Source organism: Meleagris gallopavo, chromosome 5 (genome assembly GCF_000146605.3).
Source record: "Meleagris gallopavo isolate NT-WF06-2002-E0010 breed Aviagen turkey brand Nicholas breeding stock chromosome 5, Turkey_5.1, whole genome shotgun sequence".
In the NCBI taxonomy this organism is placed as follows: domain Eukaryota; kingdom Metazoa; phylum Chordata; class Aves; order Galliformes; family Phasianidae; genus Meleagris; species Meleagris gallopavo.
In genome coordinates, this window is record NC_015015.2 from 25,127,701 (window position 1) to 25,155,128 (window position 27,428).

At 38.8% G+C, this 27,428-nt stretch overlaps 2 protein-coding genes across 8 annotated transcripts in view; one reads left to right on the plus strand and one right to left on the minus strand.

The window, feature by feature from the left end:
* Positions 1-556: 556 nt before the first annotated feature.
* On the minus strand, positions 557-14,586 carry PTGR2 (prostaglandin reductase 2). The gene is given in 11 exon segments (XM_019615591.2): positions 557-3,286; positions 4,521-4,560; positions 5,270-5,357; positions 6,200-6,224; positions 6,227-6,320; positions 7,153-7,362; positions 7,936-8,106; positions 8,898-9,089; positions 9,660-9,778; positions 10,627-10,695; positions 14,523-14,586. Coding segments are annotated over 10 exon segments (1,041 nt in total). The 5' UTR covers positions 10,664-10,695; positions 14,523-14,586; the 3' UTR covers positions 557-3,221.
* A 269-nt stretch (positions 14,587-14,855) lies between these two features.
* Positions 14,856-27,428, plus strand: part of MIDEAS (mitotic deacetylase associated SANT domain protein) — a 61,602-nt gene continuing 49,029 nt past the window's right edge. For 2 of the 7 annotated variants that reach the window (XM_010711461.3, XM_010711462.3), the window contains exons 1-3: positions 14,856-15,787; positions 24,572-24,682; positions 26,086-26,172. The gene's annotated coding sequence lies outside the window, so the exon portion shown is untranslated. Of the gene's footprint in view, positions 15,788-17,804; positions 17,845-24,538; positions 24,683-26,085; positions 26,173-27,238; positions 27,360-27,428 lie in introns of those variants that run through there. The other 5 variants (XM_031553550.1, XM_031553552.1, XM_031553553.1 and 2 more) reach the window with 5 other exon arrangements.

Below are 27,428 nucleotides of genomic sequence, written 5' to 3' on the forward strand. Positions count from 1 at the left end.
AACTGACAGAACCACCTATATGGGGGCTGGTTAGTTCTTTTTCCAGGTATCTGATATTTTCCATTAAATCCTTGCACTAAACCATGTGACCTAGCACTAATCTATAGCCAACAGCAACTTTTCACAGTGCATAAGGAAAAGAGATGAAAATGGGAGTGCGTAAAACAGGCAAAACATAAACAAGTGTAAGATGGGATCAAATTTTTTTCAATGATATCTGTCTAATGCTGTTTAAATGTTATTAGTTGCAACAAGAAATGCTTATTGATAGAGACTGCATAGCCAAATTTCTAGTACCTTCTAGCTTAAGATCATCTGAGCTACCATGTGCTGTCTCTGCATGGTAAGGCTTCCTGCACAGATGCTGGTCCTCTGCAGTCAGTGGTGGTGCTACATCCAGACTGGCCTGGATTTTCCTTAGCAGCTATTTGTTACCTTCTGTTAAATGAGACCTCCCCTACAGTGCAAAATGTATGATCACTTAAGAGTCACTATTACAATAAGAAATTAAGACAAGGTTGCAAAAAATATATTTTTTATTAACAAATATAGGCACTTCATTTAAAAGATTTTATTCCTTTGATTTTTATTTATTCTGAAGAGATAACGTTAGGCCAGGGTTCACAAATGCAGAAAAGTTTTCTAGATATTGGAAGTACCATGATGAAGTCTACTTTAACTGCCTGTATCTCTTTTTCTTTTTTTTTTCCCTATAGTCATCTGACTTATGCTGGCAGAATATTCCTCCCTGTGAGTTACCTAATCTACTGGAATGCTGCAGCAATCAAGCTGCCTTTATTACAGTAGAGAATTAATATCTCAGCATGACCTCACTCTAGGTCACCCTTCACATCATCAGACTGCAATGGGCTTACAGTGTGCATGGATTACTAAGCAATTGCTGTAAAAATCATCATGCTGGGAATTTTAAAATTTAATCATATTTTCAGTTGTGAAAATTCAGATCCTAGAGGCTGTCCTTCTTGGAAGGTGTGTCAGCTCATGGTCCTCACTCATGAGCTCATTCTGTAATAGCTCTTTAGCAAACAATGTTCAGAAGTCCAACGTTTGTACTTTGGACAAGCAAATGCAACTCTGGAAGTATAAGTAAGTTGCCTTCACCCATAATGTGTGAAAACATTTTAACACCTTTTTAGCAGCAGTTATTGCTATGCTGCCTTCCTTACATTCTTGCAATACAAACTGACCACAGGTCATGGATGAAATCCCTTCTGAAATAGATGCATGTAAGTAACTAGAATGCTTTGAATTGAAACAAAAGGGTCTTCAGTTTTAAGATCATAAGGCATCATCTTTTCTCAAAACGTTGTTGAAACATATATATCTATATAGATAATTTATATAGATAAAATTGGTAGGTTAGAGGAAGCCAAATATAGGGAAATATAAGCAAGAGGATGTTTAAATTTGTGTGAAGAAGTGGGCTGTTTGTTTTGTTTATTTCTTTTACATTTGGAGATGAACTTTAGGAATGAACTGGACTTTAGGAGGAGGAAGTCTATGCAGAAAGATTGTTACAGTGCATTAAGGCCAGCCTACTGCCTTGTAGAAGTTTTACTGCAGAAAGGGCGTGCATTGCATAACAGCCTCCAGGCTGATGCTGTTTCAATCTAAAGTGTTTGTATGTGGGAGAGAAGAAAAGGAAAGGTGACAATTAAGCCACATGATCTGATGTACCAGAGCACTCAATAGAACATCTGGTTCTGTTTGAAAAGGCTGCATTTCCTCTTAGCTCCCTCCTCTCTTTCTCATCTGTGTACAAATTATCAAGTCTTTAAGCTTGAAATGCCCAAATTTCAGGAATGAGTATCATCTATAAACAGTCAATAAGCAGGAATTCATAGAATTTCTTTCATCTGATGCTTTTTATCTTCATTTGCTAACTACAATGATGCTGATTTTCTTCCACAACAATTTTGGCTTCTGTCCCACCATGATGTTATTGCTAGTGCTCAAGTTAGTGATGTTGATATTGGATTGAGAATCAAGGGACTGTTTTTCACACAGCTCAGAAAGATATGAGGCAGTTCTGTTATCTGTTCTCTTTCTACAGTGTGCAAAAAGATTTAAATGCCAAACTTCCTGAATAGTTTATCTCCTAGTTCTTGGATTCCATTTAGTTTGAGTGTAGGTAGTGACTCAAGAAGATCTAGAGGATCCATTCTTAGCCTACCCTACTGCTTGGAAGCACTCCTCTTAAAGGCAAATATTTAAAACAAAACCAATAGCTTGTAAGTTACGCTGTCATAAATTATCCTAATCACTAAATTAATGTGTCAGTGTTTCTAAACGTACATAATGGTGGAATTCTAATGGCTTTATTTTGAAGACATGTTTAGATTGCATCAGTATCACTTGGCTTGAGGTTATGTTAGTCAAACTTGGAAACAGTGGCTTGCTTCTCAAGCTTCCAAAATGGTAAAAGAGCATTGTTCCGCCAAAATAAGCTAGCCCTTATAGCTGGACCTTCCTCTGATGAAAGTCTCAGGTGGCATGCAGATGGAATTCTAAATGAACTAGGTTTAAGGTACTCTGAAAAGAGGCTATATAATGATACAGTACAGAAAACTGGGAAATGCAATCAGTGGAAACTTGTTCCAGATGGCAAAACAGAAGTATCTTTGATACTACAGAACTTGAGTTGTAGGAAAGGAATTTTTGATTGTTCTTATCTGGAAAAAAAAAGTTAGACCACTTACAATTTTAAGATGATAGCCAGATTGATTGGACTGTCAAGCTAAGCTTATGATAGCCAGATTGATTGGACTGTCAAGCTAAGTTTATACTAGTAAATGAAAAATTATCAAGTTCTTGGGCAATGAGACAAATTAGCATAGGAACAACACATATGTATGCAAGTAATTCTTCCAACATCTAAAACTAGGTGACTGTATACAAATTACTTATTGGAAATAGTTCCTGAGGTGGTCTAACTGCCAAACCATACCCATAAATTACTTGTAAGTGTGCTAATTGATTGCTGTCAAATCATGTCAAAAATATTACCATTTTTAGTATAAACTATTGCATTCCTGTTTCCAATTCTGTTCAGTTTATTAGCATGGTTTTTGCCTTAGCATCCTAAAACATCTGCTCTTAATATATAAAGAACAACTGCTTATTTAAGGTGGTAATTACTATAAGTAAAACTTGCTTATTACTATGGATAGAATCAATTACTTTTCCCCAAGCAATGACTTTTACTTAGAAACTAGGACGATCTGTTTTCCAATATTGCCTCCATTCATCATGGACTGGAAAGCAGCTTCAAGAGAAATAATGACATAAGTTAGTTCCAAATCAAATGTACCAAGTAACTTCTTTTAAAGAAAATGATAGAAGCAAACATGAAGTAGTTCCTCAAGCAGGAGCAACTATATATTTATTCTTAATCATATGCCAAATTAATGGAGAGGGAAAAAAAGCCAAACTAGTGTAATAAACTGCCACAGGCAGCTTTGTGTGATTTTTTTTTATCAATTTTTAAGTACCTATTTCACCCAATATAAGTTCATGATTATATTTTTTGCTTTTGTTATGAGCACATAAATGCCAAAAATGAAGATGAAGCATGACTGCAGAGCCCACAAATGCTATCAGTTTCACAAACCTTTGTGAAACAAATAGACTTATAAATACTGTGCTTATAGGCAACATAGTGCAAGCAATGTGACAAACTGATTCCAAAAGAATGAGTAAATAAGGTGTGAAATATGCCTGCAAAATTTGATCTGATTCCCTCAAAATACAAATTTTTACAAGTAGGTATCAACAATAAATGAAAATGTAGAAATAAATGTGTATCTATACGTTTGGGCCAATGCCTATTTCTACTGATTTTCAGTCTTACAGAAATAAACGGGCTACATTCTTTTCTGTTACTCAGTAGGGATGCATTCTTACAGTGCATCTTGAGTCACCTGGCTTTTTAGCTTTGTCTCATTGGAGTCACAGACCTCCATGGTTTTTATATTCATTACAGATTTTTGGATGAGGCTATAGGCTATCTTGTGTCTCCAAAAATATTAACGTAGATTGTTTTGTCATGGCTAGTATGTTTTTCCTTTCCTTGTACAGAGCTTTCAATTTATTTGTTGCTGAATCTGCTAACGAAAAGTACTGTTAGAGACAGACTTCTTGTTTTGAAGCGTAAGTTCAAAGTTTCCAAAAGACCCTTTTGTATACAAGTTCCAGAAATGGGCAGCACCTTAAATCAGTAAGACCAGGATGATTGTGAACTGCTAACATAACAGTTTAAACACTTTAACCTAATGCCCACCTCCCCACATTGTAATTCTGGGGAAAGAAAACCTGCAAACTTCATATCCAATAAATTTTTAAACATACGTGAGTTTCTTACAGAACACTTTAATATCTTGTGATTTTTATTATCTAAAACATGATTCTTAGTGTTATAATAAAGAACAAGAATCTGAATTGGCAAATGGCTTCTACTATTGTTGCACTTAATGTTTTTAGAAAATGTTATAAAAGCTTACCACCAATATTCTCTAAGCCTTCTACCACTGTTTCTCTGACCTGTCAATACAAAAATGTCCTCTTAGCTTTTGTCAAACAAGATTAACATCTCTTAGGAACTGCCACAGAAATGCTAAGGATTCTCTGGCTACAATGGACAGTGCTCTGTTTCAGCTACCTATGTTCCAACATCAAGATAGAAGCCAATATTTTGATAAGACTATAGCTAATTTAGTTCTTCAATCAGAACAGGAAGATTTGTGCACATGCCAAAATCCTATACTTTGCAATTCTTCCAGGTAACCACACTAAAGAATCAAAAACTAATTTAGAAAGACTTTACAGGGAAAAAGAAAGATACCAAGGATTACCACTTCCAAAATAACAAATAGTGATTATGAAGCTTGAGACAAAACTTCTGACAAGATCCCCAAAAGCATTCAGAACATGAACTAGTCACATATTCAAGGGATCAGGCCTTCAAAAACTTTTACTTTTAAGTCAAAAAGCACTTCTATCCTACACAGAACGGAAGAGTACAGATCTCAGCGTCATGTCTGTCATAGTGCAGCCGCACCACTCATGATAAGTATTCACTATAGGTACTACCTGATATGCTTTCAAGTGTACTTAAGCATTCTCAAGAAAATCTCTCTGATCCTGGAGCACGGTAAAACAGCCAGAGACAAAGAAGTAGTGGTATGAGTACAGGAAGTCTGATCTGAGGAGATAATAGCAAAGGACACAGATTAAATGTAAAAATTCCTACCTTCAGTTTACCTTCTTGGATCCACTGACAGAGTTGCAGTACGCTAGCTTCTTGTTTGTCCATATAATTCAACACCAAGAATCTTTCTCTGTGAAAGAAAAGAGTGAGCCTTGAGCTAGGAAAGGCTGATAAGCATGTTCTGAAATCTGCAAATTTTTAAAGAAACACAACAATATTGAAACTGAAGGAATGTCAGTAATGATTACAGTGATGCTTGCAGAGCTTTGCAAGCTTGTTAAGACAGGAGCAGGAACTTGAGAATAACACTGATCTTGAACAAAAAAATTTGTTTCAAGGATCAGAGAGAAGCATGACAAAAATCAAGAGCTACTGCCACAAAAACAAGTAAACGTCCATGAAATGCACACTGATTTTTTTTTCTGTAAGTGGGCCTGGAATAGATGGTAAGTATAAATTAACTTTTTAGCTGCCCAAAATTTTGCATACAGTGCTGTCACAGCTGCCTAAAGCATTCAAGTTCCCATTAGTTCCCATTATCTAATGAAAACCCAAATACTAAAACTGAAATTTAAAAACAACCACAGCTTCAGCTGCATTTTTTCATTAAAAAAAATTTGATTTTCTCCTGACCCACTACACTTGAAGAGATAGGTGTTTTGCAACATGCTGAGAACAGAACCATGGCAACGCGTTCCCTTATTTTGAAGAATCTCTCAGAGACTCCAAGACTAAATTAAAGAATCACAAATCTATGTTAACATGTAACATTATCTTTTCCCATTTTTATGCCATTACAGAAAATGTAAGAGAAATAATTTAATGACGCTGAGATTTTAATTTTTCTGGTGTTGCAACATTCTGCTGCAATTACACATGCCTAGTGTGGATCTACAGACTATCTTCTGAACATCAGACTCAAAAAATCTTGTGACCTGGAACCTGGTCACAAGTTCCAAAGGAGAAACGTACCTTGTGATGTTTCTTTCTTTCTGTATTTTTCTGTGTCAGGAGGCAATGGAGGAGGATAAGGCACATCTTTGTTATACTGAGAAATCTGTCCACACAGGATGATGTGGCTGTTCTGATTCATCTATTTGAGACGGCACAAAGTGAGAAAAATTACATTCCTTCGTCTCATAAACCACGTTTTCTAGAGATGCACTAGAATATACCACACAATTTTCACACAAGTGTCTTTATTTAGAATCACCTCTCCTAGAAAAGAGCAGAATTTCAGCCCCAGTCAACCTGTGACAACCACATAGACAAATGCAGACAAAGAGTGGAAAAACATGCTGTACAGTATATGTAGCATTAAATATGAGGAACATAAGTAGTTTTTTTTTTTTACTGTGTGGCTTTTTGTGAGGAGAGGGACTAATAGGATACAGCTGTTGGATACAGGCTGTGATTTAGAGATCCCAAAGACAGCACTGCCAGCAAGGCCTCTCTGCCATGGGACACAGACTGGTTTCATGTTTACATGAAAGAGGGATGGTCAAGAGCACTAATGGAGGTCCAACAGAGCTGCCAGTAACCCAGTACTAAAACACAAGATTACTGCACTGACAGAGAATGTTTTAAGAACAGTACTGTCTCCTGGCCCCCAGCCCCCCGCGATGGGCAGGGAAAGGAAGGGAGTGGGGCAAGGAGTGAGGGAAAGGGTGGGGGAAAAAAAAAAAAGTCATACCATGTATAGGAAGCAAGAGATCAGAAGAGAAACTATGTTTTCACTAGTGTACTGTGAGGTTAGACCAAGTAACAGGCACTGATGTCAAATGTTTGATTCCTGATGAGGATCAGCACCAAAATTAGATCAACAAAGTGGAAAGCTTATTCTACTATATTGCAGGCTTAATTCAAAGCTGAGTACACAGACTTTGGAGAATGATGAGAATAAAGCTGATAGTTGGCATAATCACCTGGCTTATAACTGTATCACTGATCTCTCCACCAACATTGTCAAAGTAAACATCCACACCACCTGGGCAGAGTTCACGGAGCTGCTGTGCCACATTCCCTTTCTTGTAATTGATAGCAGCATCAAACCCCATTTCTGAGACCAAAATGGAGCACTTTTCATCTGTGCCAGCAATACCCACAACTTTAGAGCACCCGTCCAGATGGCCAATCTATTGTTAAAACAAAACAAAACAATAAAGAGAAGCTCATCATTTTCCCCATGCATAAACATTAGGGATGTCTTATCCCACTAAAACCCAAGACAGCAAATTTTAGTGTACATTCCCAGCCCATGCAGCAAAAGAGCTTTTTGTTGTTCCTTTCTCACATGTAGAGAAGAGGCAGTTCCCAACAGAATTACACTGCCTTTCCAAATCACTGACTGTGGAATTACCAACACTGTGAGGAAATGTTTACTGCATTTGATAATATAGGAAAAATGGAAGTTGCCAGTCAACTCAAAGACTGTATTCAAATGGTAGACTACTATAAAAAACACACTGAGTATACGTTTTTAGAGTATCCACTTCATTCACCTTGGACCCTTTTCTGCTATCCCAGTTTCAGGAAACTTGAGTTTCATACCTAAAATCTCTCAGTGAGTGTGAGCCAAATCTGTGAACCTTCCCATGAAGTTACACTCGTTTGTATTTATAATGGTTTTATCTGTATGTTTACTAATCATCATGTTTCAGAACACAAATTTAGTAACTCCATATCCTTTGTGTCTTCAGCCAACCTACCTGGCCAGCCAAAGAACCGCAGGCACCAGCTGCTCCACTCACCACCATGGTCTGATTGGCACCCACAGTCACATGGCCTTTCTCTCTTATACCTAGCAAGGCTGTCAGTCCTGTCAATCCAGCTGCGCCAAGAAAGTAGGAAAGGCGTCCATTCACAAGTTGTGGAACAACCTACGAAACAAAATCACATGATGTTCATTTCTTCTAAGGTGAGGTTTTGCTATTTGTTATTTGACTGGTGATACAAGAGTAATTCAGGATATTTACAAGGCAAGGTACAACAGACAGTGACAAGCTAGCTATAAACTTGTTCTACCTTAACAACAAGTTTATATAAAACGAAACAAAGATTATACGTCCACAGTTTTAGAAAAAGATTGTGAGTAAAATCACTCACAAGAGCTTAAATGATGGAAATATGGAAATGATGGAAATGATGGAAAAAAGCATCCAGCGGAGTAGAAGTCTCATGCAATGGCAAACTATCCCTATGTTAGTGTAAAGGACAAAATAGCAGTGTTATCAAACATTAGGATTGCAGATCAGTGGCACTTCTTCCATGGAAGAAGTACAAGCTTTCACTAACATGTTGGTAAATAAATTTATTTAAATGTGCCTAAAACCTTTCATGACTACACTTCCATGGATCAGGAATAGATCTATCTAGAATTAGAATAACAGAATTAATTAACAGAAGCAACTTTGGGGAAGTTTATTAAAAACACAGCAAGTGAAATAATACTGGCATGCCTGATAGCCAGCAAAAGCATTCATCTTTTTCTTTGTTAAAAGCAGAAAAACTGTTACAGATTTTGCCAACTGTGAGTTCGTCTGCCTTTTGAGAATGGATTTCTTCGTTAATACCAACTTGATTTTGATTAAGAAATAGTATCATTAATTACTCTTTAAAAAAATAAATAAATTTATGAAAATAAAATGGTGACAATCTAGGTTTTGTATACCTTTTGTAGCAAGCTTCCATCCAGAATGGCCACTGTCTGCCAGGGCCAATTGAAGGAAGTGACGATGTCTCCTTTAGCAAAGTTATTATGCTTGCTCTCCTCCACAACCCCAATGCCCCCACCATCAGCAACTTCAGATAGCTGCCAAGGCAAGAGGTAATCTGAACCCGTATCTTCATTCATCCGGCAGCGCTGAAAGACAAGACTTTAAGGAGAAGCTCTGGTGGAACACATCGTTTAGTTATAAGAAGTTCAAATGAAGCTGGGGATGAGATGTGTTTAAAATGTCAGACACAATGGGTTACTCAAAAATCTCTCAATAAGCCCCAAATATTCATAATCTTCTCTTAGATCTTTCTTTCCCTGCTTATTCACTCGGTACAAAAAGACGGGACATTCGAGTCTCCTTCACTAGTGCTACCAAAGCCAACATGTTCTACAAACACTGCCTCAAAGTCAGCCTCATACCCAAAGGCAAGCTGGCTTGGACCTGACAAGATTTCCTCATATGCCATTCCTTGACTGCACGAATCACAGAAATGTAGGATTGCAAAAAGCAGCCAGAAGTCATTGAGTCCATCTCCATGCACTGGAGAATAGCAAAATATGTTTACATCATCCCTTAAATATTTAAGTATTTTCTTTGTATTTCCCCACTAGAGATTTTAGGATTGTTAACTTCTGTGTTAAACATCATGAGAGGTACAGAGTTTAAGGTAATTTTTAAAGAAGTTCTGGCTTAGTTGTAAGCTCACCACGTACCATGTAAGGATCCACAGAGAGATACAGGGTTCTAACACGTACTTGTCCCTCTTGCACTGTGTCTGGTATTGTACTTTGCTCCAGTCTGAAGTTTTCAGCCACTGGCACTCCATTCTTACCTAGAATTATTTTGAAATGAAACAAATAACTGAATCAATGCGGAGCTTCCTTTAATCAACAGGGAAGGCATTTTTAATGATGGTAGTCCATTTTAAAATATGTTAGCTTGTCTCTGTTCACAGCTATAAAACTATCAGCTAACTCAGCAGACTGAGATTTAAACAGGTGTACTCCCACTGCCCAAACTGTAGACACAGCCATAACAGACATTCCAAAATTCTCAGCTAACCCCTCCTGACTATTGAGGACTAATTTCTACAAGAATTATCTCCAAAGGCTAATGAAGTATTAAATAACTTGTTTCAAATCATCCTGGATATGCAGCACAAGAGTTGTACACTAACCACTATTCTAATTATCCTTGCCAGGTCTATTCTGATTTGCAAGCAACCTTTTGATCTACATTTTGTGCAAATCTAGACAAACAATGTAGATTTTCACGTTAGTGGATCTGATGGCATTATGCTTCACTGGCCAGTACAAGGTACTTGCACTTATTAATAGTTTCCATGCCGCTTGTTGAAGCAAACTTTATAAAAATATTCTAATAATCTTACAAAAAGAAGAAACGCCAGAACTAAAAAACAACACTTGATAATCTTTCTTTGCACTGAGTCTCTAGTCCTAGGGTTTTCTCATAATTATGCATTATTTTTTCTCAACCATGAGTTTAAAAGTCTGCATGTAGAGACTAAATAAATACACTTCATAATAAACTTTGTTTATTGTTGCATACGGTATTAAGATATGCAAATCTGACGTTAGTTTCTGCTTCTACTCTCACCACTTCAGACTATTAGGCAACCATGACAAACACACTGCTCCCTTATTGCAATAAAATACATACCAGGGCGTGAATTCAGCACTACTCTTTGTATAATCATTCCTGCTTTTGCAGCGATTTCACACTGGACTCCTACAAAGGAAAACACTGCTTGAAGGGCTGAAACATAAAATCCCTTGAGAAAGAAAATGGGGCAAAGTAGTCGGCAATTTGGAAATGGGGTTACAGGAGTTACGTAATACACGTCTTGACACCACTTACAAATCCCATGGGAAACCTAACATCCACTCTGTCCCCTGCACAGCAGTAAGGGAGAGCTGCAACATCCGCTGCACCATCCCACCAGGCACTGCTCTGCTCTCCTACTGCTCTGCTGGCATTTGTAGTGAGAGCAACCTGATGAGCAACCACAGAGAGCTGCAGAAGAGAGGAAGAACTAGCAAATGGATGCAAATACAAACAGCTCATCCAAAATAAAATAGACTTAGAGGTGTGGTGCAAGTGAAATCCTGCAGACACATTTCCCGGCTGCCAGAGTTTCACCTGTTCCTTCTGACTTCTCCCAAAGCCTGTGCTTTTCAGATAACACTGCCAAAACGCAGTACTTTGCTTTTGCTCTGTTGCAGTTGGATCCATCTGCAATAGCCTGATATCCTGGCAAAGCAATTGCCAAGAGGAGGCCACATAGTGGCTTCATTACAAATTTGAAAAGAGTGAAACATGAGCCTCACCACTTTTGGTATTCATGCCCAATAGTCATATAAAACAATCTCAAGTGAAAAATAAACAGACTTGTGAACTTTATACTCATGCAGTTAAAACAATGTCTGTTTACACTCACGTAAAATCCTAAGAAGAAGGACAGCCTAAGGTAAACTTTGGCAAATCATGGGTTCAGCATCATACTCCACTACAGATTTCTTTGTGATCTTAGGCACGTTGTTTTCTAGCCATTTCATAAAATATTTTCAGAACAAAAATCCATATTCTTCTCTAAACTTTGAAGTGAGCAAGTCTGTTCTCACAATGGACTCACAGACTTTATAAACATGAAATTACATATTTTTACTTCATATTTCGTGTCATTCCTGAGCCAACTCAAGCATAAACGATCTAATTTTGCGTTCTTGAGTTCTTGAGCATCTGAATCCTCTTACACTACCTTGCCTGATAGTATTTGCATAACAAAATTACATTCAAGTGGTCCACATAGCAATTGTCTTAGCATCTGAGAATCTGTGTTAATTCCAGCATTTTACAAATGTCCAGAATGTAGGGAATGCAATTTAAAATCTTCCAGTAAACGATTCGCACACATACAGAACTTGGCTTAAGTTTATAGCCACTAATGACACTGCTCTGTGCAGAAACAATGAGTTAAGAATGTAGTGAATATAAACTGACATCAGCGTGACAGTTCACATGAAATCTGGACAAATAATTCCTCTAAGTACTATTCATATTCAGTTCAAACCTATCCATGGTATTAAGTGTTTGATCCACTGTTCATAAAGTACACAGAGTAGGCAGAATCACTGTACAGCTCATGCTTTACGGAAATGTACGTGCTCAAAAGTGATTCTATTTTTGTTATCCTGAAACCAAATACCCTTATTATGCAAGCACAAAAACCCAATCTGAATAAGAGGTCATAAAAAGCATTTTTATTGTGACCAACACATATTTGAAATATCTGCTTTCTACTACAGTACAGAGGAAAAAAATGCAGTTCTTAAAGAAGTGTTGAATAAAGATATTAACATAACATAAAGTAATTAATAATTACTGAAACAAAGGAAAGGCGGTACAGAGTGGCACAGGAAAACGCAAGTGGAAAAATATACAATGTAAGTTTGGATTGCTTCTCTGAACAACAGAAGTTCTGAGGGAACAAAAATGCTATTGGTTTCCCAGGCCATTTTCACATCTTTAGGCTGAGAAGCCTGTGTACTAATTCGTCTGAAGATCTTCCAGATACAGCAAGTGGGAGGACAGGAAGAAAAAGAGACTGGCAAATGAAGTGCCACCCATTCTGTGACAGTAATATGTACCATTGGAAATAGACATTTACTCACAGATATGATTGCACTTGTCCTACAATGCAAGCCAGTAAGCACACAAGCAAACGTTCACACTAATATCAAAACATAATACAAAACAATCTATCTTTCCTCATTTCATAAGCAATAAGTAATTGAAGAAAGAAAGTAGAAGTGCCATCGTTTAGCGCCATTAACTGAAGAAAGCTTTGGGAGGAAGAGAACAGATTTTTTTTTAAGTGAAATAAATGGTTTTGTCCCATATACATAAAGCTTTTCAACATACATTTAATGCAAGTATTAAGAACACTTTTGGATTTTTTTTTGTTTGTCTAAATTTTGAAAAGACCAAAAGAAAGCAGCATTACTATGGTAGCAGTACTACCATTCTGGCTTTTCCAAATAAAAATAGTCTGAGTTTTTTGTTCTTTAGAACAAATGGAGTTAAAATTGTGAGTTTTGACATCATCATTCTAGGCCAAGATTGTCTGACCCACATTTTGAGTAAATAGCATTAGGATACACAACAGCAGCACCTCCAGGGCACTCTCAAATACATTCTAGCCCAGTTTAACTCTTATTTCATTCTCTTCTTGTCTTTCTTCTCCCATTTTTGCAAACTGACACGACTACTCCTTTTACAAAGTGTAAATTCATCAGCATTAAAACACTCCTGTTTGTTTGTCTTGGGCTTGGTGTAGAGATCTACTTGTTTCTAACATTGTTTATAAGACAGTTTTCAGTTGCATGTACTTCTGACAAAATAATTTATCTGCTTCCAAATTGTCAAAGCCCACATCAGGTGTGGTCCAGTTTAAGAAAAAAAAAAAAAAAAAGGAAGAATAGGGAAAAAAAAAAAAGGAAGAGTGTGTAGTTTATTCCTCCTGTGTCAGACCCAGGCAGCCAATATAAACAGAAGACAAGACTTGAAGTCTTCTAAAACTGTATCAAAATGTCTTAGGATCTGTGTTTCCTAAGAAAGAGCTTTCAAGGAAGAATGATTTTGAATGAGGAACACGCGGGAAGGAAGGACTGGTATTATGAATCAGTGAGAACAAAGAAACGTGCAAGGAATAGCAACATAAGGGCCAGCAAAACTCAAAAATATAATGGAGAGAAATGGAAGAACTGGGAACAACAAATGAGGAGGTGAGACCAAGAAAGCAGAGATGAAGAAAGATGGGCAAGGAGCTTAAGACTATGGCGGGGGAGGGGGGAAAGGGGGGGGAAACGGTAACTAACTGAAAAGAACAAAAAAGTGAATGTAATGTATTAGGCATCAAAGTTCACCACTCCCCTAAGATGCAGTACATTAGAACACAACATTAATTACATTGCAAAGTCAAGTTTTCAAAAAGTAGAAGCCACAATCAATACAGACTATGATGAAGAAAAAATGCATACCGTAAAAAAAAAAAAAGTACTTTTCTGAGCTGAACTAATAATTTCAGCTTTCCCAATGTCTCATGCTTCATTTAATTCTCAAGGCGAATTCCCAGAGTTCCTCCTACAGTCAAACTGGACTGACATACAAATCAAAAATTCCAGTAGGTACACAGACTCACGTCTACGTACAGTTGGACTGTATAAACTTCGATTTTCTCAGATTTAGGTGTCATAAAGAATGGAAACTCCCAAGTACCACCTCTTGGGCAGGTTTGGGTGTGTGTTTTTTTTTAATAGCTGCCTTGTATTAGAGTTGATGAAAACTGTTTAGAATTACCAACTCCTAAGGCTTATTTTCCCTTAGGAGAATTTCAAGTCACAGATGAAGTCAAGGGTGCAGATAGCTCCCAGAAAGGCCGGAGCGTCACTCCGGGAGAAACTCCTGAGAAACACCTGACACTGCTGTGAGCGCTGTGATGCGCACGGGGACTCCCACACACGGGCAGTCCCAGAGCGCACTGACTGAACACCTACCAGGGTGTGAATAAAGACTGCGAGAAATCACTGCCCAAGGCGGGAGGGACACTGGAGATCGTCTGTGGATGGTTCAACACCACAGTTTCTGAAGCTGCGAGCAGAACAGCACAGGAGAGAGCACTCAGAAGCAACAGTGGCCCCGAGGGCGGGCCAGGCACTGCCCCAGCTGATGGAGGAGGACCCAGATGGTGCCTCAAAGCCGCGCCACCTAATCACTCCCAGCCCGGCGCGCGGGCGCGACGGTTAACGGCAACCCGCACCTGCGGCGCACGCCAGCAACCATGCACCCCGCTCACCTCAAACCCCTCCTGCAGCGCCCCAGCCAGACCCCCGCGGCGCGAACTGGTGACCGAGCGCCCCGCCCCCTGCGCGTGCGCACAAAGCCTGCGTGCCGCGTGCCTCCGCTTAAAGTGGCCGAGTCCCGGGCGCGAGCGTTGTGAGAGGGGCGGGAAGGGCTGAGGTGGGAGGATAGCCTTCTGTTCGCAGCGTGCGCTTTGTCCTACGTTCCTTCATCCCAGTGAGACTGAGCTGTGCGAGCACTTGTTGCTTGTGAAGGGCGGTTTGTTTTTCACTTTTAAGGGTAATGCTGTGTGATATGTGCTTCTTGTTTCAGTGGATGAGATTTTGTTCACTGATGTGATATGGGGCTGTATTACATATAGCTTTCTGGCCACTCCTAAAATTCCAGCAAAGCTGCTGTTGTATACAACGTAATTCTGTGTGTGTGTGTGTGTGTGTATATACTTTCACAGGCTATATGTGTACTTGCAGTATGTGTGTGGAGGGGTGAAGAGGCATCTTTATTTGAAGAAACGGTAGTAAGAGGATGAGCCATGAAAAAGCAGGGCTCTCCCTGTACGACTCCCCAGGCTGCCCCGCACATCCATACAGCTGTGGAACTGACTGGGAAAGGCAAACCGTTCTGTGGACACTGTGTCCCCGGAAACTGCTGTGCTGTGCAAACTGACTGCTTCAAGAACTGGAAAAACTCTTACAGGTTAATAGTCCTAGCGACTCTGCCCTGCCTCTTCCATAAAGGCAAGGTCTTTCTGCTATAGCTTTAGCCATGGTATTTTAGTGTATCCAAGAATCATCTGCATCTGTGCCAACATAAGATCACGTTCCACAGGACTTGAAGTAATGTATTTGGTACTGGTCTAGAAAAGAGGAGTAACAAGAAGGCTTACACCTCCATATTCTTTTTTCAACTACATCAGTTGGACTAGTGAGAGATAACACCTTCACCAGGACTAACTCTCAAAGTAAGTTTTCAAGTCTGAAGTTGCTTCCGTAGCTTTGGGTGGATGTATCCTGTACAGAGATGGCCTTTTCTAATGATGAATGCTTACTTGCCTCATACATGCAAGAAAATAACATTAGCTTCTGAAATAATTACTCCTGTAATGTTGTGTGTCATTAAAGGAACAAACAGGAGAAGATTACATGTTATGTGTTAATGTAGTATATCTTGATGACTATTGATAGTTAGAAGAATACTGATGAAAACTTTGCTCCATATGGTCATATGTGCATAATTTTGTTTCTATATACTATACAGTGGCAATACTACTTTAATGACTTTTGTGTTTATATAAAGTCTTTAAGTGAGCAGTGAAAATCTCTGGATGAGCCCACTTTGTCTTGCCTAGCCTGTGGTGGCTTTATTCTGGCTGAACAAAGTTATTGTGAAAGGTGTTACAGCAGTCACCTGCAATTTCAGCTGAACCCTTTTACTCCCTTTTCTCCCACTACTGTCTGTCTCTCATTGAATCCTGCTTATTTGGAAGGGAAGCTGTTGTGAAATAATCTTAGGTGTGAATTTAAAATGCAGTAGCCATTCTGCACTGACTTGCCTTGTGGATACATGTTCTATGCTAGGAATGCCTTTTTGTGGTGTGGCTTCATCTACCTCAGACTAAGCTAAACCTCAGAAAGTCACCTTTAGTGTCAAATAAAACTGTCAGTGATGGCAGGCCATTGTGGAACAGCTATTACATAATACATATTAGGAGTATTGCCACATACAAACAAGGCTAAGTCAACCTGGGTTTCATTGTTTTAAATTCAATCAGAGATGGGGCAGAGGTGAAACTGGGGATGTGGTTATGCTGGAAGATGGCTGTGGTCCTTGCTGACAAGCTATTGCTGAGCACCCAGATCAGGAATGTCATTCATTTGAGTTTGGCCCTTGTTTCATCTCACAGACGTTCTCCGAGATTCAAGGCTGTCTCTGGATAAAAAGGAAAGAAAACTATTTAGCTTCCGAAATCCCAGCTCTTACCTGTTTCAGAGTGGTTAAGATAATATTCCTAACAGTTTTAGTGAAGTCAGTATCAACAGTATCAAGTAGAATTCAAAAATCAAACTATAGAGGTTTTTTTCTTCAAAACAATCTGGCTGTGAATCCTCTTTTTGTCTGTTTAATCTGCCCTTAACATGGAAAAAGAAAACCTTCCACCCAAACTGTGAACTTAATTGCTTTTTAAGCACCAGGTAATCCTATTAATTTCCCTTGGATCTTGGATCATACTGGTAAGAGTATGTAAAAATAATTTGCTTTTACACGTTTCATTGTTCACAGGTAATTTATAATGTTCTTGTTAATTGGTGTCACTAAAGTAGGTAGTAGATGAATAATACAGCTGTTGCTTATGTAGTTGAAGTTTTGGCCATCAAAATCCCCTGGGATATGTGTAAGCTCTGTGTGACACCAGACTCCTCAGCCTGTATGTGCAGGCAGCAAAGGTGCCCATGAAGGCCTGGGTTTCTTTTTACCATCTTTGATACCATGTTGCTGTAGCATTCCATTTCCTGACTTTTTTAGAGGGCAGCTCCTTAGCTGTTGGTATTGTTTGTTTGTTTTAATAACCATTAATAATTAAATTATAACAATTCTGCACCCAAAAAAAAAAAAAAAAGGATAATTACAGCAGTACTGCCCCAGCGGTGCAGGTGATGAGTCAAGACTGTGATGTGATGGTAAATAGGAGTTGCATCACCAGAGCAGACTCTCCAAAGCACATGGATACATATTCTTGCTAGAACATCTAGCAGCTAAACAGGCCTGGGGAAGACAGGAGGGAGAGCAAGGGCTGCACAGGGAACATATCTTTGATGGATTTTTGTGAATAAGAGCAATTGATTGGATTTTCACTCAAATCTGACAAAATTTAAATATTTTTTTGGTTTAATGAGTCTCTTACACAATGTGAAAATGTGGAAGCATTTTTCCAAAAGTAGAGAAAGTTAGAGAAATATTTTCAAATGTTTTTTTTTCAGAGACATTGATGAAAGTTTGCTGAAGGTGTCTGGATGGAAGGTGGGCCTTCTCCATTAAAAAACAAACAAAGAAAAACTTTTATGGAAGAGAACTTATTGAGTGATATATTTGTGTTCTACTGTAACAAAACCACTTTGCTTGTCATACTGATTCTAAGGCAGTATTTCAGGCTGCAATAAGAAAGAATTATTGTAAAAAATATATATATATCTGATAGATTTGATGTTTGAGATTTTTCTGAACTGCTTGCTTACAAGCCTTCAATTAAAGTTCTTGTCCTTGTTACCAATCCCAAAGGACAATGAGAACGTTCCTTTTTCATTTGATGCAATGCCAACCAACAGCCCGAAGTGCTTCTGAGTGTCATTTGAGCTAACTCACATATCTTTGTATGTAATGCATTAGGAGATCTTAGATGATTCATTCTGCCAGCTAAGCTGTGGGTGCAACAACTTCAGGAGAGAACAAAAACATCTTATGCTATTACAGCCATTTGTAGTGACTATTTGAGTCTGCGTAGTAATCTCATTTGTGAGCTAAAAAGAAACAATTCAAGCCAAGGTCAAACTGAGCTCTTTATCTGATTTGATATCAGTGACATATCATGCTGTACAGTGCAGTTTGAGGGTGATTTGTGAGCAGCTCTGCTCACAATTGGCCAGAAAAATGTCAGAAAGGGTAGACAGTTGGGGAAAGCAAGCTATCATCCAACTCGGGTTATGTTATCTGCTCATCAATTGTCTCTGATTTTGTAGTTTTTATTATACAAGTTCTGTTTTGCAGTAAGAAACAATTCACAGTGGGTCTCAGGTGAACTGAGCATTAGCTCAAGGCAGAGACACTTGTGGGAATGTTTTACAGGTGGTTACTCAGCTGCCTTATGAGAGTAGTGTCTTCTGTTCGCTAAGTGGGCTTCATCTGTTCAGTGAAATATACAGATAAGTAATTGCCAATGTTAGCAGTAACTTGTTTTTTTTTTTTTCACTTGTATTATGCCTGGGAATGCCACAACTCATCTTTCTTTGTCTTCACCTCAGATTTTTCACCTGGGTTCTGACAGGCCAAGGGACATCAGTAGGATCTGGATTTGCTCTGTTGCTTACCATTTCCATGATGCTAGGAAAGCTTTGCTATATAAACAGACCTTTTCATTCAAAACTACTGGTTTTTATTTGTGTTCAAGCAGGAGGCCATCTGCAGAATATCTTGAAGAATGGCATTCATTTTAAGGCAAATAAGTTCTTTTGTTAGTGAAATAAATCCAAAAACTCCTTCGTATTTGTCCTTTGTAATGAAAATATAGGGTTGCAAAGATTTTACGTTAAAGTTGTTAGGTCTGATCTTTCACTGTGGATCTTTAATCCATAAAAATAAGAATATGCTTTTGTTTTTATATGATGATTGCAAAGTAATCACACTAAAGTTTTACTCATAGCTTTGATTCCTCTTCTACGTAAGTCTTATTTAATTTTTAAGATAAAAGAAAATACTGAGGTACTTGCTAGAGAAAGTCATTTTCCTATTGCCCTTAATGTGTTCATGACCATTTCTTAAATCCAATCCATAAGTGTCATATAATTACGAATTTGTATATTATTAAATGTGGTGAAGTTTTAGGTTTGTAAAGCTACTTAATATTTATATAAGGCCTGACATTATTGTAGACTAAAACTATCTTATTGTTGTGTGGAATCTTATCAGCATTGTCTTTTTTTTAATTGCAGAACAGTTTAGAAAATTAGGAGCTTCTATTTTTAGAACCACGCTGCTACACAAGCATAAACCTCTGTGTAGATTTGTTTCTATTACTCTGCAATAGAGTAATAGATAATTCTATTAACTATCTATCAATTATACAACAGAGTTACACTGGTATTCCTTTAGAAATCTACAACCAGTGAGGCACTAATAAATATATATATTTATGTGGGGATATTTCATATACTAAGATTCAGTCACATACTTTTGCATCGCAACACAATTATCTTGATTTCTCCAAATTTAATATACAGCATTGCCACTCATCTGGACGTAGAGACACTTTTTAGTTTGTCATATTGCTTTGTGGCTGATTAGAGCTCTGTAAGCCCATGGCTATGCTTTTGAATTTTGGCTGTAGTATTAGTGTGAACATCAGTAACTACAGTTACAAGTGAGGGGGGGGAGTAAGCTGACAAAAGGAGAATAAGACAAGTATGAACAAGGAGGAAAATCGTGAGGAGCAAGCTACTTCAGGAGAAACTTGTGCTAGCATCAAATTTATTCAATGCTGTTTCTGAACAATAATGTTCTGTGAAAGAGGACTACGAAGATTTTTGTAGCCTTGAGGTAACCAAAGACACGTTCTTAAGATAACCAGATCTCTGTGCAAAGCTTCCTTCAGGGCTGCTGAATATTTGTAGAATGCTTCTCACCCATTCATTCAGTGAAAGAATGTTCCCTTCTGGAATGCATTTGGTTGTTATCACTCAATTATTAACATCTTGGATATCAATAAATCAGCTGTTGTATTCCATTGGCCCGAAAATAAGAATTTGCAAAGATTTTTCACCTGTTTTCTCTGAGAAAAAGAAGAGTGATCAGTAAGCACAACTGGCCTGGAAGGAATTAATGGTGTCAATGACTGTATTCTATGAAGCACTGCTTGCCCCCTGTTATTATGGATGGTAAAGTATTTTGTTGGATGTGTGACGCTCAGATGACAACTGTTTGACTCTCAGCTAAGCAACTGCAGGATAACAATGTTTTTTTTTCTTTTGGAGGCTGATTGACAATTGGTAACTGACAGGTCTGAGTCAATTAAGTGATACTTGCTTGTGTGATAGCTTATACCATGTTTATTTGGTGCAACTGGTTGGCAGCAGTTAAGATGCTGTCTGTGTGTAGCTGAGCTCTGTGTCAGATAACCTACTGCTCAGCCACTCTATGTTTTTCAAGCCAAGCTTTCACTAATCTTAATAAAACCCAACAAGCCTGCTTTCTAAGTACTTTTTGTAGTATTGGAAGGTGCCTCTCTGTATATGAAGAAAGAGCGAAGAAACTAATTCTGCTGTAAACCAACAGGTACATTTAGTTAGAATGAGCGGTGGTCTTGCTTGGTATTTCAGTACTATTTTCCAGTTGTTGCCTTCACAGATCACATGTATTCCTCTCTGTTCTTCTGCAGATCTCTTACTTTAGCTCCTTGCAGTCGCCTTTTCTCTCTCAGTTCTCTGTGGCTTTAAGGAGCTGGAGAAGGACCTGCAAGAGTAGGGGTAATATAAAAGAGAAGTACGGATTTGCAAAGAGGGAAAGGTACTGCTAAGTTTGTGAGTAGGGAACAGTTTGAAGAGTGTGTAGAAAATGGCTAGTAAAAGCAAAATGACTGAGATGTATTGATAAAATACATCACTACCTGTTGAAACTTCTGCTCCCTGTTTTTAAATTCAGACTAGCAATTTTGCAACAGACATGAAGATGTTTGTTGATGCTTTATTAGTGTATTTCTTGTACCTTAAATGCATAGTGGATAATATATCTGCATATATGCTTGGGAAGTTTTCTTGCCTACAAATACCACATCTTAGCTAGGGATTTTCCTTCTGTAGATATTGCACAACAGCTCTTGTTGTACTCTGTACTTTGAATGTGAGTCTTTTTAAGATTTCCACTCATGAGGGAGAAAAAGAGAGAAAAGGAGAAAGAGGGCAGAGAAAAGGAGTAGAAGGTGGGGAAAAAATCATACTAACTTTTACACTGACCAACTTATAAAGAGAAACTAAACCTATTCTATGTATTATCAAACACGCTGTACTTTATAACAGAATTAAAAGTACAGGAGGGCACAAATTGACATTGGAATGCAGCTTAGAGGAGTGACAAAATTAATCTGGGGTATAGGTATGACGATGATATAACTTCCTTGTGAATTTTAAAAGAATAAAAACTGTGCAGCAATCTACCAACTACATTGCAGTGTAACTGTGGTGGCAGAAAACCTCTGCACATCTGATTTGCACAGATGTCAGCTGCCAGTACAAGCAAGCGTGCAGAGTCAGGAAAGAGGGATTAAAAAGCAGAGGGATAGGTTGGGTCATCAAGGTCAAGGTGCATAATCACCTGGTTCCACATTGCCCTCACTATTTGGAACATATTTGTTGTGTAAGTCTTACTTATACATGTTGATATCTGCCATTGTGATGTATTTACATCCTCTTCCCCTTATATAATTTTCTTATGGAATGGAATAGGAATGGAATCCCCATTGAACAGAGCACTATATGCTACATATGGGATGATTGCTTTCCGATTTCCCCCTTGCTCCTGTATTTATACTGCATATGTTTTAGTTTAAGTGCAATGGCACTGAGTCATTGTGGCTACAGTGACATTACAGTTGGTTTGGGCTGAAAGCTTCTTGAATGGTTGTCAGTGTCAAATTATTTGAAGTGAGCTTTAGACTGGTATATCAGCTGCTGGAGCTCAGAAGTTTCCTATTGATCTTCTCCAGAAGAACTGTCTTTAAGGATACATATCTATATATGTACATATATTTACACCTACGTATGTGTTTCTGAATTGTACATTAAATGTATGCACAGCAGGAAGATTTCTATGTGCTAAGCAAATTTAACAGTGAGTTTTGTTTTTAATAATGTCAAAAGTGCTGATAATACTTGCTTTTGTGGGCATAGAATTTTATATTTGTAAAGGAAAGTCTACCTCATAATTACTAATTAGACTTTATTTCTGTTATTACCCTGAGCTCAGTCAGGCTGTGAATATTAGTTCTCAGCATTTATTTTCTCCTTGCTTTGTTGTTGTTGGGTCCCTAAGCACATCTTCAGTTCTAAGAGCTTCTAGCAGTTGTCTGGCTGTACTCCAAGCCAATTTTAATACATCTAGTCGTCTTGAGAGGAAAAGGGTAGAAGAAGCCTTAGTGGAAGTTACCCACCAAATTAAGCCTTGAGGTTGGCTTCTGTCATATTTGCTCGAGAACTGCTTTACATTCTTGCAAGCGGCCTGCCTGTGTGACATTGCAGCTGCATCGCAGCCATGTCTGGCCCTTGAACCTGACTCTGAAGCACACATCTTCTCCAAGTGTTTTTTTTCTCAGTTGTAAACAGTGACTAATGTTACCACATATTATTGTTTTTAAGAGGAAAGTATGTGAGATTCTAGGAAAAGTGACAGTAAATGTAGAAAGGACTGCAAAATATTTAAGGCTACATAACCTAGGAAGAAAGTTTTGTCGCTTCTGATTTTCAGCATGCCATACGAGTTCATAAGTTCTTAAACTCTATTTCTAAATCTGGTGTCTGAGCTTCATTTAGAGTTCAAGCAATGTGAATAACTTCTTTACATGTGGTTTCTTTTCTAAACCACAGTGTCCCTCCTTTTCCCTCATGTAGCAAAGTCTTATTCTGGTTCTCAGGGAGACAGCTTGTGATACTTAGTATTTACACACACACTCTGTAAACATGCACACTTTTCACTAAACAAATGAAAGAAGCTGATTTTTGCTCTAGTAAAGCAAACCCAGTGTTTTAATTTTAAACTCAGATGTGGAGTGTATGCGAGAATATTTTTTTCTTACTGCAAACTCAAAAAAAAAAAAAACTTTCTCTACAAACTTTCTATATTATTGCATCAAATTTTTCATGAGAATTTGTTCCCTAGAATATTTCAAAGGTAGTATTTCTCTTCTGTGAGATAAAGGGATTTGTCTCTTCAATGATAGAACTACTTTTGGAAGGGATTTGGGGATGTCTCCAGTTCAACCACATGCTCGGAGCATGGTCAGCACTGAATTCAGACCAAATTGTGCAGGGCTTTTATGTGTCCAGTCAGGTGCTGGAAACTTGAAAGAACGGAAGTTACTTGCCTTCCACAATCTCTTGTGGTAACCTGCTGCACTGCTTCATTATCTTCACAAGCTGATTAGAATTGCCACTGTTTCAAAATATAACTATTGTCTTTCTCCCATGCAATAAAGAGCCTGACTGTACCTCTTCCTCTACGCTGTGTATGAAAAGATCTAGTCTTGTAGATATTGGAAGGTTGCTATTAAGTCTTATCTGCCTGCTTTCTTTACACACTTGGCCAGCTCAGTTCTCTCATCCACATGGGATTTCTGCTGCAGCACCTGTCTGTCCTGAGCCTTTACTGTTGAGAAACTTGAGAAACATATTTCTTAAACTGGGTGCTCAAAACTGGAATCAGAATTCCAGATGCAGATGTCAATTAAAGAGAATGACCATTTCCCTTGTTCTAGCTCTGCTTTGGGCTGTTTTTCCAGCCCAGATTGCTGTTAGCCTTCACTGCAGGCTCGTTTTTACTCCACTGCCCACCAGGAGCCCCAGATCCTCTTCAGAGGAGCTGAGTGACCGTCTGTCCCAGCCTGTGCAACAGCAAAGGTTTAGTCTGGCCAAAGTGCAGGGTTTTGCACTGCATTGAGCTTTCTGTGCTTCCAATTAGTCCATTTCTCTAGTTTGCCAAGAGGCAGCCCGGCCCTCTAATTGAGTATACTTGTGAGATAATCACTGCAGTTATTTTTTACTGGTTTAGCCTTTTTTTATTATTTATTTGTTTTGTTTTGTTTTTTAAGAAAAATATTGCATCCAATGTAAATTTCAGAGAAATTTTCAAAATGACTGAGGTGTTTTATTGGTATATAAAGCTTCATTTACAAAGAGTGCAATTATTTTATAATTAGCTTATTAATGTTCAGGGCTTTCATTTAATAACTTTTCAGGAAGAACTGATAGCTCTATATGGTGTCCCTTAGTGCTGCAGCACGTCTAAAGTGGAACAAGAAGAGGACCGAACTCCATCTCTGCTCTGACTTGGAGAAAAGAGTGCCACCTGCTGAGCGGATGAGCCAGTTTTGCAAACACAAGTATGTAAAGCAGTCTTTAATCCAAATTCTGACTCAGTGCAATGTAGTTTTTTAATGATATGAGTCGATGTTGTTACAGCACAAGATGTGTCTGTACAAGACAAGAAGACATCTAATCTCCTGATTTAATGTAGTAATAAAATAATGTCATACCAGGAAATGTGTATGCATTAAATTTTGTTCCTGTTAAATTGATAGAAGTGCAGCCTGCACACACATCTTGGCATATACAGATAAAAGAGATAAGGAGAAAAAAAGGCACATAGCAAAAGCTGCTAGTGCAAGGAAGAAACAGTGGCAGGTTCTGGAGATGTGAAGACTACACAGTACGGAGGAAAATAACAAAGAGTGTGTAATAGTAGAATCTTTACAGAACACTTCATAAAACTGTTTATTGCTCACAAAATATTCTTTGTTCCACGGTGTCTTTGAAATATGATTCTTCTACTGTGGATATATAAGCTGGCTGGTGTCCCTACAGGCCTGTCTAGTCTTAACCTTCTTGGAATGTTTAGGAAGAAGCACAATCCCTTTCTGTAAATTTTGCACCTTGCTGTGTCTTTCAGCTTTGATCTGACTGTTACTATGTTGCCTTTGGAGTAAAGAATAGATTGTTATCTACCTTATATATAATTTAGGAGACAAAGGACAATATTGTTAAGATGCCTCCTAGACAAGGATAAAAAGCATACTCCCTACTCTGTGCAACCTTAGCATCTGTAGCCAGATGGTGATGTTTCTGCCATTGTCTCTTGCTTTTATGTGATTGTGTTGTGAAACATGAGACACTGCTCATCATTTCACTTCCCAAACTCCAAGCAGGTGAAGTATGATACGCATCTGTTCTGGCTGGAAGGAAGGGCTACACTTCACTGTTACAACACTATGATTTACAGTCACAGCAGACTTTCCCCCCTCCACGCACACACAGTAGAAGCTGACATAAGCGGTTTCAATGTTATCAATATATGATGTGCTTCATGGAGAACATTGATTGCCCGCTATTTCATAACAGAGGAGGTAACTCCAGATTATGGAATGTGTCTTTTTAGTCTTATTTAGGGCAAATTAAATTAGTTGGTTGTATTTCTTTGACTTCGGTTTTTGTCATTATGCGTTCATGTATTTAAGTTTATATATTAGACAATTTGTGAGCACTTTTGAACATTTTTTCTATAGTGATTCATTGAGTTATTAATCTACAGCTCCAATTTGTCAATGGTCTTTGAAGAGTAAATGTTTTAACGGGAGCAGATTTTTCCTTGAATGTTTTATTAAGCCAGTGTTACGTTAAATGATATCTTCAGTTGTGAAAGAAAGAAAAATGCTTTACCGAAAGTACCTCTGGCTGCTGTTTTGCTCCTCACTTCCACGTCCCACTGTTATTCTCTATTCTGCGGCAGGAAAAGACTGGGTGTGGTAATTAAACTACTGACCTGGGACTCATCGGACAAACCCAGCTATGCATCAGATACGCTTCATAGTCATGGGTAAGTTGCTTCTCTGGGCACCTTTTTCCATGCATCTTGAGCTTCCCTGGTGAAAAGTTCTGCACAGCAGCCAGGAACTGTTGTGAAAGAAATGCCAACTAGTATCCTCTACAGAAACTGTTTGTGTATTTCGCTCTATAAAGCAATGGGTGGTAGAAGTGAGATTGCCCTGCTGGTCTGAAAAAAACGCTATGCCAGCCTGCAGGTGCTGAATGATCCCAGCCTGGAAGAAGGTAAACACGGCTACGTGCACGCTGGGAGGGAAAGGTTTGCCATTTTCATGCTGCTTGGCACATTCCACTGAATAAGAGTCTAATCTTCGAATGCTGACCTAAATGTTATTTTATATTCTGCAAGTTTTCCTGATTGCTAATGAACTCAAGTATCCGTATCCGTGACAGTCTACAGGGGGAGCAATGACGAAGCAGCTGCTTTATTTCCTGCCTTAAGAGGAGCAGAGTGTCTGCATTTGCCAGCTCGCTGTTTATTTTCAGACCAACGCAACAGAGGAAGCCATATTCCAGCAGACGAGCTGAACACTTTTAGAAACCTCAGCAGTATTGCAGTAAATGTTCGACTTAGAAATAATTTTAATTTTTTTTTGGTAAAACTAAATTTCAGGAATGTGCTAAAGCAGCCAGCAGCATAGATGTTACAAATCCTTTCTCCCTTCCTTGTTTTTCCCCTTTTACAGCTCCTTCTGAAGAAGGAGAAAAATGACCAAAAAAGGGGAAACGGAATAACACGTTATTTCTGCTACGAATGGTTTCTGAAAAAACAAAGCCCTTTTAGGGATCTTTGCACGCTTGCTTGTACTTTCCACCGGGAGAGGGGCCGCGAAGCCCGACGGCGCTGGGGCGGGCTGGCGCTGAACTCAGGGCACGGAGCCTGCACGCTCTACCAGGTGTGAGCACGGCAGCGCCGTGCACGCCAGGCTTCCGAATCAGTGCTGCGTGCTCGCTCCTCGCTCTCGGGGATTCCCCTCCTTCCCCGCTCGGAGGAGGGGCAGGGCCCGGCCGCTGCCAGAACCGAGTGAAATGCCGGCGGGAGCCGCGCTGCGGCTGCGAGGGAGGAGGAGGGCGGGAGGAGGAGGAGTTGAGGAGCCCGGGCCCGGGAGCCTCCCCGCTTACCGCACTAGGAAGTGACGCTTTCCCTGAGTCCCGGAGAGAAAGAAACAAAGTTTTTTGGTGGGTTTTTTTTTTTCCGCTTTTTCTCTTTCTCGGTGGTCTTTCCTTCCGTGCTTACCCTTTGCAATC